The sequence below is a fragment of the Schistocerca nitens genome, chromosome 1 (genome assembly GCF_023898315.1).
Source record: "Schistocerca nitens isolate TAMUIC-IGC-003100 chromosome 1, iqSchNite1.1, whole genome shotgun sequence".
In the NCBI taxonomy this organism is placed as follows: Eukaryota; Metazoa; Arthropoda; class Insecta; order Orthoptera; family Acrididae; genus Schistocerca; species Schistocerca nitens.
This window is the reverse complement of record NC_064614.1, coordinates 960177809-960194390: the sequence shown is the minus strand read 5'-3', so window position 1 is coordinate 960194390 and position 16582 is coordinate 960177809. Positions and strand designations below refer to the sequence as shown.

Genomic DNA, 16582 nt, shown 5'->3' with positions numbered 1-16582 from the left:
TGGGACCAGATGCTCAGGAGGTAATTGTGGTTAGTGGATCTGTCATTTGCATTCATTACAGTGCCTCACATAGTGTCCTTAACAAATTGGTGGAGACTTGGCCAAAGATATATGTATGTGATTCTGTCAAGATTCTTAATGAATCCAAGGTAACCAGATGGTGGAGCATGATGGAAAAGCTTCAATATAGCTGGCTGTAGATGAACTTGGATGGTGAGCACTCATTTCTGTCCCATCACATGATTGTTCATCTTATAGAATGTTCCATTTATTAATTGGATTTCTCCTTTGGTTGGGCTTTACAAATCATCAAGACTTCTATGTTTTTCAGCAATGCTAGATCTTCAGTCTGCTCAGCAGCAATGCCTTTCAGTGCAGCAGCGACTGAGATTTCATCCATGCAGCTGTCATCCACCAAAGGATTCATTGAAAGGCAGTCAATATCCTTGGGTTAGCATCTGATTTTGTATAACACTGTCATGTCACACTTCCAAAGCCTCAGTGCTCATCTCACCAGTCGACCTGACAGGTCCTTCAAACTAACCAGCCTGCACAGAAAATGACAGTCTGTCATAACATGAACAGTTTCCCAAATAAATACAGCCAGAACTTGTTGCTGATACAAATATCTGCAAGGCACTCTTTCTCAGTTGTAGAGTGCTCTGGAAGCATAATCTGTCACATATGGAAACATCTTTCTTGTGTACCATTCCAGGAGAATTTGGTATATCGGTGCAGTGATTCTTCCAAGGGAAGTGCCTTGCTACAGAAATCCATTGTAGGTCACAGGTAGTATGAGCACATTCTGAGAAAATGTTTCACATTACAAATGTGCTGAAGGGTCACATAATCTGTTAGTGCTCTTATATTCTCTGGATGAGGATGGACTCAATTGCCATTAAATAGGTGCGTAAAGGCTTATTTTGGTCAATGAAGAGCCCGCATCTCGTGGTCGTGCGGTAGCGTTCTCGCTTCCCACGCCCGGGTTCCCGGGTTCGATTCCCGGCGGGGTCAGGGATTTTCTCTGCCTCGTGATGGCTGGGTGTTGTGTGCTGTCCTTAGGTTAGTTAGGTTTAAGTAGTTCTAAGTTCTAGGGGACTTATGACCACAGCAGTTGAGTCCCATAGTGCTCAGAGCCATTTGAACCATTTGGTCAATGAAGAGGCACATTTTAGAATTCGGGTTGAGGTATGCAGCCTGAACACACATCAACTTGGTTGTCAGGTGGCTTATATGTTCTTCAGATGACTTAGAAAAAATGACACTCTCATTCACATAACTGAGACATATCGTCCACTTAATGTATCGAAGCAGATTGTACATCATATGCTCAAATGTGATTGGAGCATTACTGTCAGAATCACATACCTCTGAACTCACAGAGTTTGGGTGTTATGAAGGCAGGCTTTTCCTCATCAGCCTTATCAACCTGGATTTAACAGTAGCCTGTTCACTTTTCCATAGTTGAGAAATACCCCATTCTTTTCAAACACTCTAGCATGTTAGCAATTCACAGCAATGGGAAGACACTTGTTTCGTGAGTCTGTTCAATCATCAGTAGTTGACACAGAAATGTCATGTGCCATTGTTCTTCTTCACGAGGACCACAGGGGATGACCAAGAATTCCATGAAGGTATAATGATGTCATCTTGTGTTATGTGCTCCACTTTCTCCCACATTGTGTGTCATTCAACTGGTGACATCCTATATGTTCACTGACTAACTGGTAGATGCTCATAAGTATTGACATGGTTTTTCACCATTTGCTGCTTGGTCTAACTTTTCTCTTCTCTGGATTTGAAGGCATCTGAAAACTGAGGAAGAATGGATAACACTTGTGAACATTTTCCTATGGTCAGATCGGATCCTATTGGCAGTTCGATAGTAACTTTCTCCACTGTATCATCTATAGTAGACCATAGTTCTTAATCGATGACACTGAGCTGCCCATCCTGGACTGGTTTGGCTGTTCCTACCTTTACGTATGAGTTGTGGCTGACCCAAAATTGTCCTTGACTACCTGTAATGCTTATGATCATCAGTGGTTTCTTTTGTGAGCCTGAGAAGCTTTTTACAATTGACAAAAGCATCACAGTTTAACTGAGCATCTAGATTGGTGACTAGAACTCATCACAGTAATCTTTGTTATTTTTGATTGTTGGAATACTTTGTCAATCTGAAGCTCTGATGATCCAAACTCTTATGACTGCTTGCAATGCCTGCAAGAAGCCCCATCTGAGAATAAGATCATGACTACATTCTGTTAAAACAATGAAATCGAAGGTATGTTTTCTGTCATTGGTAGTTATACTTGCAATACATTTTCATGTTGGCTGGATGTATTTTCCTATGTGACCTTCAGCACAATCGCTATCATACAACAGAACATAGTCTTTTTTACCTGGTGATGTTGAGCATTTAAAATTACAGAGAAAGAACTCCGAGTCGACTAGTGTCTGGAAAGGTTCTTCAATGAGATTTCCCAACATCTTGGTAACTGTCTTCCATGGAGGGTTTTCATTTGTGGTGGCCTCGCCTCCATGGATGATTGCCTCATGTAGTCTTCCTGAATTCAGTGGGTAGGTGGATTGCTTATACCTCTGTATGACAATGGGGAACAGATATGGCATGTTGTGAAGTGATCTCGTCTGGGATAAGGCATTGGGCCTTGTACAAGAAGTCAACTATGATCATTTTCAGTTGAATTGTGTGTATAGGGTTCATATGGCAGCATAATAGCTATCAACCATTTGTATTTTTTCTCTGTGATAGTGTACAATGTGTCCAGGATGTCCACAGTGGAAAATTATCAGTGTGTTGTCCTTCATCCTCCAAATGACTGTTCATTTGCAGGGCATTATGCTTGGTGGTGGTGACAGTGGTACCTCCAGTGGTTGGAAGCTAGGTGGTCAGTGGTTGTGGTGTAAGCCTAAGTTGATAGTCCATTCTTCATGGTACATTTGACTGGCAGTAGAGAGGGTGCTAAAGATCAATACAGCTCTTCTTCTATATTATCTATTACCTCCAGATGCATAGAGTTGACATTCTTGGATGCTATCTCTTGTGTTCTTGGTTTGACATTTCTGGCTGTCATAACCTGCTGTATCTTTCCTCTCACTACATGGCGTATGCGTATGAGAGAGGCAAAGTTGAAACTGTATTCCACAACTGCCATAGGGCCCACCTTCTGGAGTCAGTTGTACTTCTTTCATTCAACCTGTTTCTGTTGCATTTCCTCAATATGCTGACACCACTTAATGAATTCCTTGACTGTTGTGACATTCTTTACCAGAAGAGCTTGGTACATGTCTTCTGCAACTGCTTTCATCAAGTGTGAGATTTTGCCAGCTTCTGTCATATTTTCCCCAGGGGGCTCATGGTCCTTTCTTGAGTATGTGTGTGGTGAGTACGGGGCCCTGAGCTATTGGAGCCTTCCTTCTTTCCCGGGCTGCATTTCCTTTCCCTTCCCCTCCTTTCCTGTCCTTGTTCCTTCCCCTCCGCCCTCTCCTGTCCCTCTCTTGGTGTCCTTGTTTATGTTGGCCCCGCCATCCCTCTGGTTATGTTGGCTTTGCGATTTGGTTTTGTTGAGTAATTATCTCATCCTTTTATCATTCTCTGGTCCCCCTCTGGGATTTGATCTCCATTACTAAATTTCTATTCCATAGTGTAAGCCATTGGGGAAGAACACCTTACCTAGTGTCTCTGGCATGTGCCCTCCTAGTTCCTTCCATCTTTTCCTTCACATCATTGTCTGATGCTAGGGTACATAGCCAGCACGGTAACAGGCCCGTGTGGTGGGGTCGCTATGTACCCTTTTGGTTGAGACTCCTGAAAACACAGGGATCACACTTCTGATACCCGAGCTGTGACCTCCTCATGTAAGCCTAGGAGTGGTTGCTTGTCATCCTGGATCATTGGAACTGCCAGCAATGGCTGCTTTGACAGACGGCCCGTGCTGTGACTGGGTGGTGCCCGTGGGGAGAGCCCCTAATCGGAGTGGTTGGTATCTGGGTGGATGCTATGCAAATAAAATGCATATGGGTCCAGAACTCTGGCCATTCTTCTACGGCCATCTCTTTGAATGGAAATGATTCTTTTAGTGCTGCTTCTTCTGCTCCTTCGGCCTTCCCTTCCATGGCTACCCCCTGGGAGGAGGGTCAGGCTTGTCAGCTAGGGGCAAAACCTTTCCCCCGCTATCTGGTTTGCACCAGGACTGATGGGGATACTTTCACTAATACCAAACCTTATTTTTTGTGGAACACATTGAAGACAAGTTGGGCGAAGTGGACTCTCTGAGCAAGATGCGGTCAGGTTCGTTGTTGATCAAAACTGCTTCAGCTGCCAAGTCTGCGGCCCTTTGTGCCTGTGACCATCTTGGCACAATTCTTGTGTCCATTACCCCCCCCCCCCCCCACCAGTCTTTGAACATGGTTCAAGGAGTAATTTTTCACAGGGACCTCATCCTTCAAACTGATGAGGAACTTTGGCACAATCTAGGACGGTGGGATGTTCACTTCATTCAGCATGTTCAGAAGGGCCCGAAGGACAATCGCATTGATACTGGTGCCTTTATCCTGGCCTTTGAAGGGGAAACCCTCCCTGAGAAGGTCAAGATTATGGTTTATTGATGTGACATGAAGCCATACATCCCACCACCTATGAGATGTTTTAAGTGCTTGCGTTTTGGACATGTCTTCCCATTGTTCGCAGACCCCTCTCTGTGGTGACTGTGGACTTCCACTCCATGAGGGGACTTCCTGTGTCCCTCCTCCCGTGTGTGTTACTTGTTGTGGCAATCATTCTCCACATTCACTGGATTGCCCGGCGTATAAGAAGGAAAAGAAGATACAGGAGTATAAGTCCCTTGATCGTCTAATGTACACTGAGGCTTGTAAGAAGAATGCACATCTTCATCCTGTGACAGTGATGTCTAGCTATGATTTAGTTACATCTTCACCCCTTCCTTACCCCAATCCCCCCCCTCCTATGCGGTTCCCACGCCCTCCTGTCCGGGTGCCGCTCCCCCTCCCCAGCTGGAGAAGTGTTCCACTTCTTTGGTGTCTGCTGGTCAAGGGTTCCCCTCCCAGGACCTCCCCCCCCTTCCTGGCACCTTCGAGGCCAGTGGTGTGCTGCCACATGACGACCACGAGAACCACGGTCTGTGGGCCCCCAGGTCGCCCACTCTCTTTCTGTTCCAGATGTTGCTGCATCTGGCTCCCTTTTGCAGCACAGCTCTCCTCGATCTCAAATACAAAAGAAGAAGAAACATAAGTCCCAGGACAAGGAGCCTCTGGTGTCGCCAGAGGTCGTGTCCCCACCTTCACAACCTGACTCTGACCTGCTGTTCATAGATGTCGCCCCCTACTTGTCGGTGATGGATGGTGACCCGGCGGCATGACTGGCTTTAGCCTGTTCACCCCGCATTTGAATCATCATTCTGTGGTTATCCAATGGAATTGTAGTGGATATTACCGTCACCTTCCAGAGTTGAAATCCATTATTTTGTTTTACTCTGCAGCTTGTGTGGTTCTACAGGAATCTCATTTTACTGATGATCACTCACAGACCCTCTGTGGATTTCGAGCTCACTGTCGAAATCGGGTTGGCCTCCTGCGGGCCTCTGGTGGCATTTGTACGTTGGTCTGTATGGACGTTGCTAGCACATGGATTCCTCTTCAAACTACATTGGAAGTGGTTGCTGTTAGGTTCCACCTGGACTCTGGGGTCACAGTTTGCAATCTTTATCTCCCTCCTGACAGGACTCTTACACCTGCTGCCTTAACTGCCCTTCTTCAGCAACTTCCTCCTCCCCAGGGATTTTAATGATCATCATCCCTTGTGGGACAGTGCATTTCCATCTAGTTGGGGTCTCCTCATAGACCAGTTTCTTGCAGACCACGACTTGTGCCTTCTTAATGATGGTTCCCCTATCTATTTCAGTGCCAGTCATGGTACTTTTTCTGCCATCGATCTTTCTCTTTCTTATCCCTCCCTCCTCCCTTCATTACACTGATCACCAGACGATGACCTACATGATAGTTACCACTTCCCGTTGACTCTCTCACTCCCTGATGGACAGGTTACCTCATTGGCCTTTCCAATGTGCCAATTGGCCTCTATATACTGCACAGGTTGTTTTTTCTTTCTCTTTGTCGGGTTGTATTGATGATGTCCTATGTGACGTGTCTGATGCGATTGTTTGTGCTGCTAGCCTTGCAGTCCCAAGCTCATCTGGGCCATTTCGCCACCGGCAAGTCCCATGGTGGGGTACGCCATTGCCATTGCTATCCATGATCGCCGTTGAGCTTTGCAGTACCTTAAGAAGCACCCATGCACTGCCAATTGTATTACCTTTAAACACCTTTGCACCAAAGCCCTTTACTTAATCAAACGGAACAAACAGGTGTGTTCGGAACGCTTTGTTTCTTCCCTCAGTTCGACTGTCCCTATGTCACGGGTACGGGCTACACTCTGCTCTCTCCAAGGTTGCCATCGACAGTCTACCCTCCTGGGCCTTGCCCTCCCGGATGGCCTTTGCACGGACCCATTGATTCTTGTGGATCATCATGCGACTCATTTTGCCACAGCATTGTCATCAACCTCCTTTCTGGCTGCTTTTCTTCACCAGAAACAGCAGGCTGAAGCTTTCGCCTTACATTTTACCCCTTGTCAGTCAGAATCTTACACTAAACCTTTTACTGAATGGGAACTTCTTTTCGCACTTTCTTCTTCTCATGATACGGCCCCTGGCCCAGACCCCATTCATAAACAATTGCTTCAACATCTCAGTGCTCCACAATGACATCATCTTCTCCGGGTGCTTAACTGTATTTGGCTGCAGGGTGACTTCCCTTCTCAATCCTACTGTCTCGCTTGGACTGTGGTTGTCAAGTTTATGGTTCGGCTGCTCCTTCCACACTGCGCCTCCTGGATCCGGTCCACCATCATGGTATCGATTTGGCCACGGTGCCTTCCCTGCTAGCCCTGTTGATAGTCTCCTGGTTGAAGCTGGGACCCCCCCCCCCTTTTCTGTTCGGTGGTCCCAGCTTCTGGTTTCTTATGCAATCACTGTCCGTTCCTCTTCCACTCATCCTTCCTATTCTATCCTGTTCCGAGGCCAAGGATGGCACCCACCTGACTCCCGCCCTTGGGCGGGTTTACCAATTGGGCTCCGCCTTGTGTCTCTTCGCCGTGATTTTCAGCTTCCTTCTTTGTCCTGTCTCCCACATTTCCTCCTCACCCCCCCCCCCCCCCCCCCGGTTAGTTCCTCGGCCCTGGATTTGGATGGATCTCTGCCGAGGTCTGAAAGATTCCCTTCCCCCAGTGGTGTTCCTCTTTTTTTTCTGCCGAATTTTATGGGAGTTTCGGGATGCTGTTATTTCTTACACCAATGGCTCTAAATCTGCTGAGCATGTGGGATATGCCTTCACATCCTCTGTTGGCATGGAAAATAATCTCCTGCCAACTGCACGTGGGGTGTTTACTGCGGAATTGATAGCAATTTCCCAGGCCCTTACCTTTATTAAATAGTCCCAACTCAACCGCATTTTGTTATGTACGGGCTCAATGAGTGGCCTTCAGGCTATTGACCGGTGTTTTTCCTGCCATCCCTTGGTCTTGGCCATCCATGGCCATCTCACTGATCTTCATCGTGCTGCTTGTTCTGTTGACTTCCTTTGTGTCCCTGGCTATGTGGGTATCCTAAGTAATGAGCTATCTGATCATTTGGCTGGGGGAGCAGTCACTTGTCCCCCCTTCCCCGTAACCCCTCCTGTGGCGGATTTACGGTTTCATATCAAATCCTACTTCGCACAATCATGGGCCAACTCTTGGGAGGCTACCTCCCTGTCTAATAAACTTCATGCGATTAAGGTGACACCTGTCCCGTGGCATTCTTCCTTCCGTCTCTCTTGAAAGGACTCGACCACACTGTGTCGTATCCGCATCGGCCATACCAGGCTGACCCATGGTTTTCTTTTGCGCAATGAGCCACCCCCACTTTGTGGTTGTGGGTCCTTCCACACAGTAGCCCACATTTTGGTGGAATGCCCCCTTCTTTTGGCTCTGCGTACTAAGTACGGAGTTCCCTGCACTTTACCTTTTATATTGGCATATGATTCCCGTATGGTTGAACTGGTTCTCAGTTTCCTCTGTGAAAGTGGTTTTTATTTTCAGTTCTAAGGTTTAAAATCTCCCTCTGGAGTAGGGGCAGGGTGATGAGGGTTGTGGTGTCTCCCACTGTAAGCTGTGTTTGGAGATTCCCGACTCCCCTCCCTGGCCAAGACCCTCTTTTCTCTCCCTTTTATTCTGTTTTTATCGCTGTTTAGATTTGGTTAGTCTCCTTTTACAGTATGCAATTTTACATTCTAGCAGTTGAACGCTTTTGAATAGCAGGTGGTCTTGCCTGTACTGCATCAGAGTTGGGATGTTTTCTGCCTCTAGCATAGCCTTGGGGCTGCCCACTTGCTGACTTCCCTCCTTTTATTTTCACCATTGACAACATGATTGCACTTTTACATTTTTTAGCCTTTTACCTTTTATCGTTATGACTCTTCTGAGATGTCAGTCCATCTGAATGGACCACCTTTGAAACAAGAAACTGATGACCTTGCTGTTCGGTCCCTTCAACCCCAGTCAACCAACCAACCTTCTGTCATATTCAGATTCACATAGTGGCATAGTTACAAAACATTCTATATGTAGAATTGTGTTGTTTCTCCATGATCTTTGGTCCTCTTCTTCAGTTGTTCTTCCATTAAGCAGACATATTGGTGACCGTCACCAAATGTTCTTTTCAGTTTGGCCTAGAATTTATCTCAGCTGTTGAGCTTCTCTTCATTGCTCTCGAGCCACTGTGCTGGACTGTGCTGTTAAGCGAAACTACAACACATTTTCCAGACACATTACATTATGCCACCTGTTGTATTTGGGTACTCAGGTAATGCTTTCAGCCTGTCAGGTTCTGACTGGTGTCTCCAGAAAACACTTATTGAAGCCTGATGTGCAGTTGACTTGTTGCTGTTTTGGAATTCATTTGTTTTTTGAATATACAGATCTTGGGAATGATGTGCTGTCTGTGTAGGCAGTGGCTTCTTTGCTACCTAATTGGAGCCGAGGTGATGTAGATAGTTTGAAGTTTCTAGCAACTCCACTAAACAATGTCGCGCCGTAATTGCAACCAAGTCAAAATCTGAAAGGAAGGTCATCAGTGAAGTACAACAGTGGGCACTGAAAGAACATTTGTTATGGACACCATTGTACAGTCAGAACAGAACTGAACTCTTGGATGGAGAGTGCTTCTAGTTAATTATAGAATATTCCAGAATATATTACGAGCTTAGGAAATATTACGAGCTTAAGAAATTTGGAAAATCTTGCAGAAGTGAAGAATAATAAATAATTGCTGGGGGTTGGGTTTGAACGGGGACCTGCAGAATGCCTGCCAGTGATGTTAAACATTATGCCACACAGCATGCAGCACAACTTGCAGCACTATGTAGAAAAATGTGAAAGATCCTATATATGTTATTGGTAACACCAGAAAGGATAGCAAATAATAAAATTCTATTTATTATGCATATACTGTGTAGCAGGAAGAATACATATTAAATTTGAATGTTTTTGGAGGTAAATTGGATGGGAAATTTGGTACACAGACATTCCATCTCGGGCAGCAACAGTGCCTCTAACCAAGCAGAGCAGTGAGTTGAACAGAGCTGATCTGACAGATACAGTTGTGTCATTACATGCTGTTCTGTGCTATTCCAGAGTTAATCAGTCATAGCAACTGGTGATTGGTGGTGTGCCAGGCTCTTGGCAAATCATTACCATATGTTCTCAGTGGGTGAGAGACCTGGATAATGTGTTGAGCAGGGAAACCGTCAAACATCATCTGTACTGAGATATGACAGGACAAATTGAGCAACATGTGGTCTTGTGTTATCTTGTTGAAAGGTAACATCTTGGAGACATTGAAGATAGGATACAGCTACTGACCTTGACATATCAGAAATTTAACAGCTCTTGTCCAAATTACTGGCTATGTGACCAAGGTGCTAGACCCACATGATACAGACAAATACAACCTGGCATCATTCATTCTCTTCATAGACTCCATCCACAGATTAGTGCAATAAGTAGAATTGGGGCTCACGTGAAAATGTGAATCATGTCCCATGTATCCGGTGCTGTCATTGGAATCACCAGTGTCTGCCAAATTCTCTCTGCTGCTGTGTCAGTGGATAGTGCAACAATGGTCACCAGTCCATGCAGGTAGTCCATAGTTCCCCAGACATTGTTGCTCTGCCTGTTTCAGTTCGTGTCTCGCTGCAGTCTGGCCCCTTCTCTGACTGAAGGTATATGACCTGACTATTATTCTGTATGATTGAGTTAATAAATAATGTGTCTGTCCTCTTGGGTGCTAGTTGCATGGGGCTGCTGAGATCCTGTGTGCCATTAATTATAACCTTCCAGAAACGATAAATTCCATATTTGCATGACAGTCATGGGATCCCAACCAACATGTGCAGCAATATCATAGAATGATAAACCTCATTCTCAATTGGTCACAGTCCTGCCACTTTCAGACATTTCCTTTTCTTACACAAGTCATAACATCATTATCTCACAAACAGCTAACATTCAAATGCAAGTTCTGAATGAGAAATCCACTGAATCATCTTTCCTTATGCACAGAATGTAGATGGTGTTACTCCTACTGACTTTCTGAGGTTGCACTGAAATGCTAATCATTTGCAATACAAACATGTAGTTCGGTTCATGCTACTTTGATATTTGTTGCATGCTACTTTCATGGTGTTGCACTTTTAACTATGAATAATCTATTAATATTTTTCAGTAATCCTGTTCTCTGCACGATTGTGAGGATAGATATTGAAACATCTCTCCTACGTGTAAAAATTGACCATTTTTCTCTTTCATGTAGGTCTGATTTGTGGTACTTCAACTTGCCACATGGCTGTCAGCAAATTACCTTACTTTGTTCCTGGTGTTTGGGGCCCATATTTCAGTGCCATGGTGCCTGGACTGTGGTTGAATGAAGGGGGACAGAGTGCCACTGGAAAACTTATTGATCACATTATTGATACACACCCGGCCACAGACGCTATCAAAGAGAAAATTGGAGACAGTGTGTGAGTGTCATTTTTTTACCCTTAATAATTTGATTTAATTTGCATATACTGTCTTTAGAATATGTCATTTAATCTTCAAAATAAATACAGACTAATACTCAAAAATGTTGATGATTCGGATGAGGAAAGAGTCTGTTGTTGAATGTGCACAGCAGGAATTGCAAACAATTACTGTAAACTCAGAATTTTTTCAATGATAAATGTTCCTGATATTCTGAAAAATGTTATTTACTTGGTCATGAACATTTGAACATAAAAATATATTGTAGGACACCAGGAAAGTATTTACTATTTGATATTATTGTCATATTCTGATACATGTCAGGGGGAAGTTCAGTTACTGTGGAGATGCAATTACCTGGCCTAATTGTTGTTTTATGTCATTCAAATAATGAAAAATGTATATAATAAAACATATGAAGAAAAGAGATTTTTGTAATATTAACTCTAGAAAGATAACCTACATCGCCCGTATGTGGTTATCTTTTACATATATTGTCATCTTTCTAGTGTTAATCCATGGTGTTAGGTGTTTATTCAAAACAATAAAAAACAAATTAAACTTATTAAAATCAACACAAATCAATGCTTATTGAGAGACTGAAGACATATTTTTGGATATACATATATATTTTCGTATAATTACTAAGATACTTCAACCTTAATCATGAAATACCTGACAAAAACCACACAAGACAGTCACTGGAGTTTAAATTTTTAAAATATTTTTACCACACTCTGTTTTTGAATCATGTGACAGCTATTTCTAGGGTTTGAGGTGCTTCTGGATGAGATGGTCTGCATCATTTTATGCATTTGTTTTTCTTCTGTTTCACCTTTTTGCACTTCTTGCTGTTTGTTTGCCTGCAGTATGTTTTCTACAATTTTGTCATCTGACATGATCTAAAAACCTTTAATATTCCTGTTACAAGTGAGCTGCTCTTTCATATCATTGGCATTAAATTCCTAATATATTAGTACGTTTGTCATTAGATAATTTATATCCTCCAAAACTGAATCATCCATATCGGTTATTGAGTTTTTGTTTCTGTTTTAGTATTCTGCTCGAGGCATTGATCAGAGTCTTCCATTTAATCAAATCCCATGCATCTCAATCCTGTAACAATACTCCTTCAAATTCATTAGCTTGAAAAATGACAAAAGGACTTCTACACTATCTTCAACAACAGATAACATTCTACATAAAAGTTGCTGTTTATTACATCATTTTAGTGTTTAAATAACATTTTGATCTATGACAAATTGGAGGCAAAATTTTATGGAAAACATTCTGTATCCCAACAGTTCAGCAGTTGGTGCATTGTCCAGTGAAAGTAAGACCTTTCCTTGTTTAAGCAATTTCGTTTTATTTATTTATTATTATTATTTTCTTTTTTGCTTCATGGATAAAAATGTTGTCATACCAATCAATGAATGTTTGTGTTCATCCATGAGATTTTTTGGCTTTTGTAAATTTAAGGCACCCTGATATTTTTGAAGCATGTGCTATTTTTGATGTTATGGAGATAAGCCAAGGCATTTAATGGGTCTCAGCAGCATTTGCGCAAACTAATTTTATTACTCGCTGTTTATACATTTTATATCATGATCTCACTCACCAAGAAGCTAACAATTTTTATGGTAATGATTTCCAGTTTAATCCGATTTCATCAGCATTGTAAATGAAGTCCAAGTTATAGTCACTTTCGTCCAATTTTATTGTAAAACCATCTTTAAAAGAATGTTCTGCATCTGCATCAGCTGACATTTTTTCACATTGTATTTCTAATTCGTGAATTCCATGATGAGATTTCAGTCTGCACAACTGTCTGTTACTTGCACATATTTTTATTGCACTGTAATGCCTTTTCACAGAGCAAAGGACCAGATATCAGTTGCCCAGTAGATTGTTTCTGTAAAAATGAACAACAGAAAGCTTCTTCGAAAAGTTCTCTTATCACAGAAGTACCTACACCATTCTTATTGGCTACCTTATGACCAGTTCGTCCTATTATATCTTTGAGCGATAATACGTCTCTCTTGTGCTTTGACATTCCTAAACACAGACATGACATAGCAGAGTAACGTAGTGATTGGCAACCATCTTAAACAATAATGAAACACACACATCTAACTTAAACAATAACCAAATAGGTGAGACAGAGGTTGCACAGGCAGGTAATCCAGTGCAATTTGCCCGTACGTGCATGGACAAGATTACAAAGATATTTGCTCATTGATGACGATCTGGATAATTGTGAATCCTTATAACTGAGGTATGGGTAATTGAGTCTGTGCTGTTCTATTTAAACTGTGCAATGATCATTCAAAATTATGAAGCACATAAGCTGTGTAAATTTTGTATATACATGGTGAGGCAAAAATAGCTGACACATTTCAAGGCTAAATAAATTACAGTCAAAGTATATGACAAGTTCCATTTTATTCTCATCTGAAAGTACATGAAATACCATTTTAGCTACAGTAATTACTTCTTTTTAAAAAATAATGTTCCTCAACTGCATGCCGTTGTTGTATACACAATGATAAAGGCACTCACAAAAGTTGTCTGTCACTTGGCTGATCATTTCCAGCGGAATGGCAGCCAGTTCGTGTGTTTTGACACTGCTGTCCGAAAGTCAAAGTGCAGCAATGTGTTGGTGTGCCAGGCACCATGGAGACTATTGTATACCAGGTGTAGAAGTATGAAACTGGAATTTCCCTATAGATGGTGCTAGCCATCAGTGTAGGGCTCATGAGACTGTGTCTGCAGCACCATCTGCTTCCTGTAATGGCTGACGACAAATGTCAATACACAGTAACCTAAGTTCCTTACATTGGTTCATGTTTGAAACCTGTAAACATGTCAAGTTTTGTGCCTACGAACTATGATTTGCAGACAGCATTTGTTATCTGTTATCATTTGAAGAAAATGTTTGTCAAAGCTTTCCCAAACATGCTCCTGGAAAAACACAATCTTTTGAGTAGTTCAAAAAATTCAAAAGTGGTGATTTTGACATGAGAAACGACGAGCATGGGAAACCACCGAAAAAGTCGTATTGCAGGCCTTATTGGATGAAGATGATACTCAAACTTAACAGGAACTCTTAGAACAATTGAAAGAGATGCAGAAAGCCATTTCTCTTCAATTGAAAGCTATGGGAAAGGTGCAGAAAGTGGGAAAATGGGTTCTGCATGGACTGAACAAAGGACAGCAACTAAATCGAAAAACCACTTGTGAAATGCTGCTCACCAGATACAAAAGAAAGTCATTTCTCCATTGAATACTGACAGGTGATGAAAAATTGATATATTTTCAGCATTCTAAGAATCATAAGTCATGGGTTAATCCAGGCAAACCATCAACATCCATTGCAAGACCAAATCTCTTTGGAAAGAAGACAATGATCTGTGTTTGGTGGGATCAGAAGTGTGTTATCTATTATGAGCTGCTAAAATCTGGTGAAACTGTTAACACTGATTACTAACAACAGCAAATGATTGATTTAAATTGAGCATTACATGAAAAATGACTGGAATATGTAAAAAGGCAACGCGAAGTCATATTGCTCCATGATAACACCCCATTTAGATGTAGCAAAACAGGTCAGGGAAACGATTGAAGTGTTCAGTTGAGAAATACTAGGGCATGCAGCTTATTCTCCAGACTTATTATTATCTGTTTACTTCACTGGGACACGCTTTCGCTGAACCATGCTTCAGTTTGTATGAAAATGTACGAAAATGGCTCACTGACTGGTTCACATCAAAACAAGAACTTTTTTTTTTTTTTGGCATGACATTCATAACCTTCTGAAGAGGTGGGAGAAATGTAGAAATAGCAATGGAGATTATTTTGAATAAAATATTGCTTATCAGTTTCAAACAACAGACATGCAATTATTGCAGCGAAATTCCAGTTTCATGCTTCTACACCTGGTAGACGCTCTTACTGCTGCCACATGCTCAGTGATTCTGGCGGTCTGAGGTCACCCAGATTGTTTTTGTTTCAGTACAGATCCAGTATTGCAAAAGTTGAACCTTAGCAATATCATGTTTCAAACAGGTACGGCATCTTGTCGACCAAGTCGAAAATGCACTCAAAAATCTGTCTTTGTAGCAGTCAGAGATCCATTGTCTTTTATAATTTCAACAATTGAAGTATGGTGCTTGCCATTCCAGCTCATGTTGGTGAGTGAATCTGGCATATTACTTCCTTTCCAGTGCTTGCCCCCTCTTCATTTCGCTATTCTTCACCACTGTATTGCATGTGTTCACCAAACAATTACATTCTGAAATTGTGTCATGAATGCCTTCATCAGTGTGTATGCAATAACAGCACTCGTGTAACTTAAGTTAAATTTACAAAGAAGTAATTACAGTAACTAAAATTGCATGTAATTTAAGATGAGAATGAAATAAAACTTGTTGTAGTCTTCGTTTTGAATTTATTTAGCCTTGAAATGGGTCAGTTATTTTTGCCGCTCCCTGTATTTATCAGCATTTAAGCAGATACAATTATGGGATCCACAGAGTCAGTTTTCCCTATCCCAAAGTATTTTTAAAGGATATACTCTTGATCTTTGATTGTTGTTAGCAATATGTAATATTATTTTTTTCATATATATTCAATTTGGAATAAGATTGCTTCTTTTCTGTGTTTCTTATTTCATTTTAATTATGTAAGTATATAAAAGCATCATGCTGAATCCTTTAACTGTATTGATTTCTTAATAATAATAATAATAATAATAATAATAATGATGTTGCAATTTTGCTGGTCCTAAGCATATAATAATGATAATAATTATAATTATAATTGTAGCTCATTGTGGTAATACTTTGTAAAGTATTTAAGTGACTTTTCTTCCATAGTCATCAGCAATTGCTTAATTGTGTTTTTTCTAGGCATGTACAAGAATATTTAAACAATCTGCTGGAGAAAATGGCCCAGAAGCAAGAACTGAAATCAGTAGCTATGCTAACATGCAATGTGCACATGTGGCCTGATTTTCATGGTAATCGCTCTCCTTTGGCAGACCCGTCTCTTCAAGGAATGGTTAGTATTTCACTTTTAGTTGGTTTAGTATTGTCACACAAATGGCTCCTCTGAAGACTTTAATATGAATAATTTTGCATTATTGCCTTGGTGAACTCAAATTGTTCTGAAGTCATGATTATAGACCATTAAATCCATACTGCAGTACCATACCCTCACATGAGGCAGCTGTGATGTTCGCATTATTGGCTGTTCCTTGAACTCAGATTGATTAAACTACAGTTTTCAATTGGATAAAAGAGTTTGATTTGATTTCATTTCATTTTCCTGTGTCACAACACCTTCACATTATATGAGCCAGTTATTGAATGTAATGTGAACCCACAAAAGTGATCTTGCAAATGATCAGAACTAGGTAAGCTGACCAAA

General features: G+C 41.6%; 1 protein-coding gene across 1 annotated transcript in view; it reads left to right on the top strand.

Annotated features, from left to right (window-relative positions):
• Nucleotides 1–16582, top strand: part of LOC126194808 (FGGY carbohydrate kinase domain-containing protein) — a 134565-nt gene that overhangs the window by 56390 nt on the left and 61593 nt on the right. The window contains exons 6-7 of the mRNA XM_049933125.1: nucleotides 10947–11154; nucleotides 16063–16213. Of these exons, the coding sequence (XP_049789082.1) occupies nucleotides 10947–11154; nucleotides 16063–16213 (359 nt within the window). The remainder of the gene's footprint in view (nucleotides 1–10946; nucleotides 11155–16062; nucleotides 16214–16582) is intronic.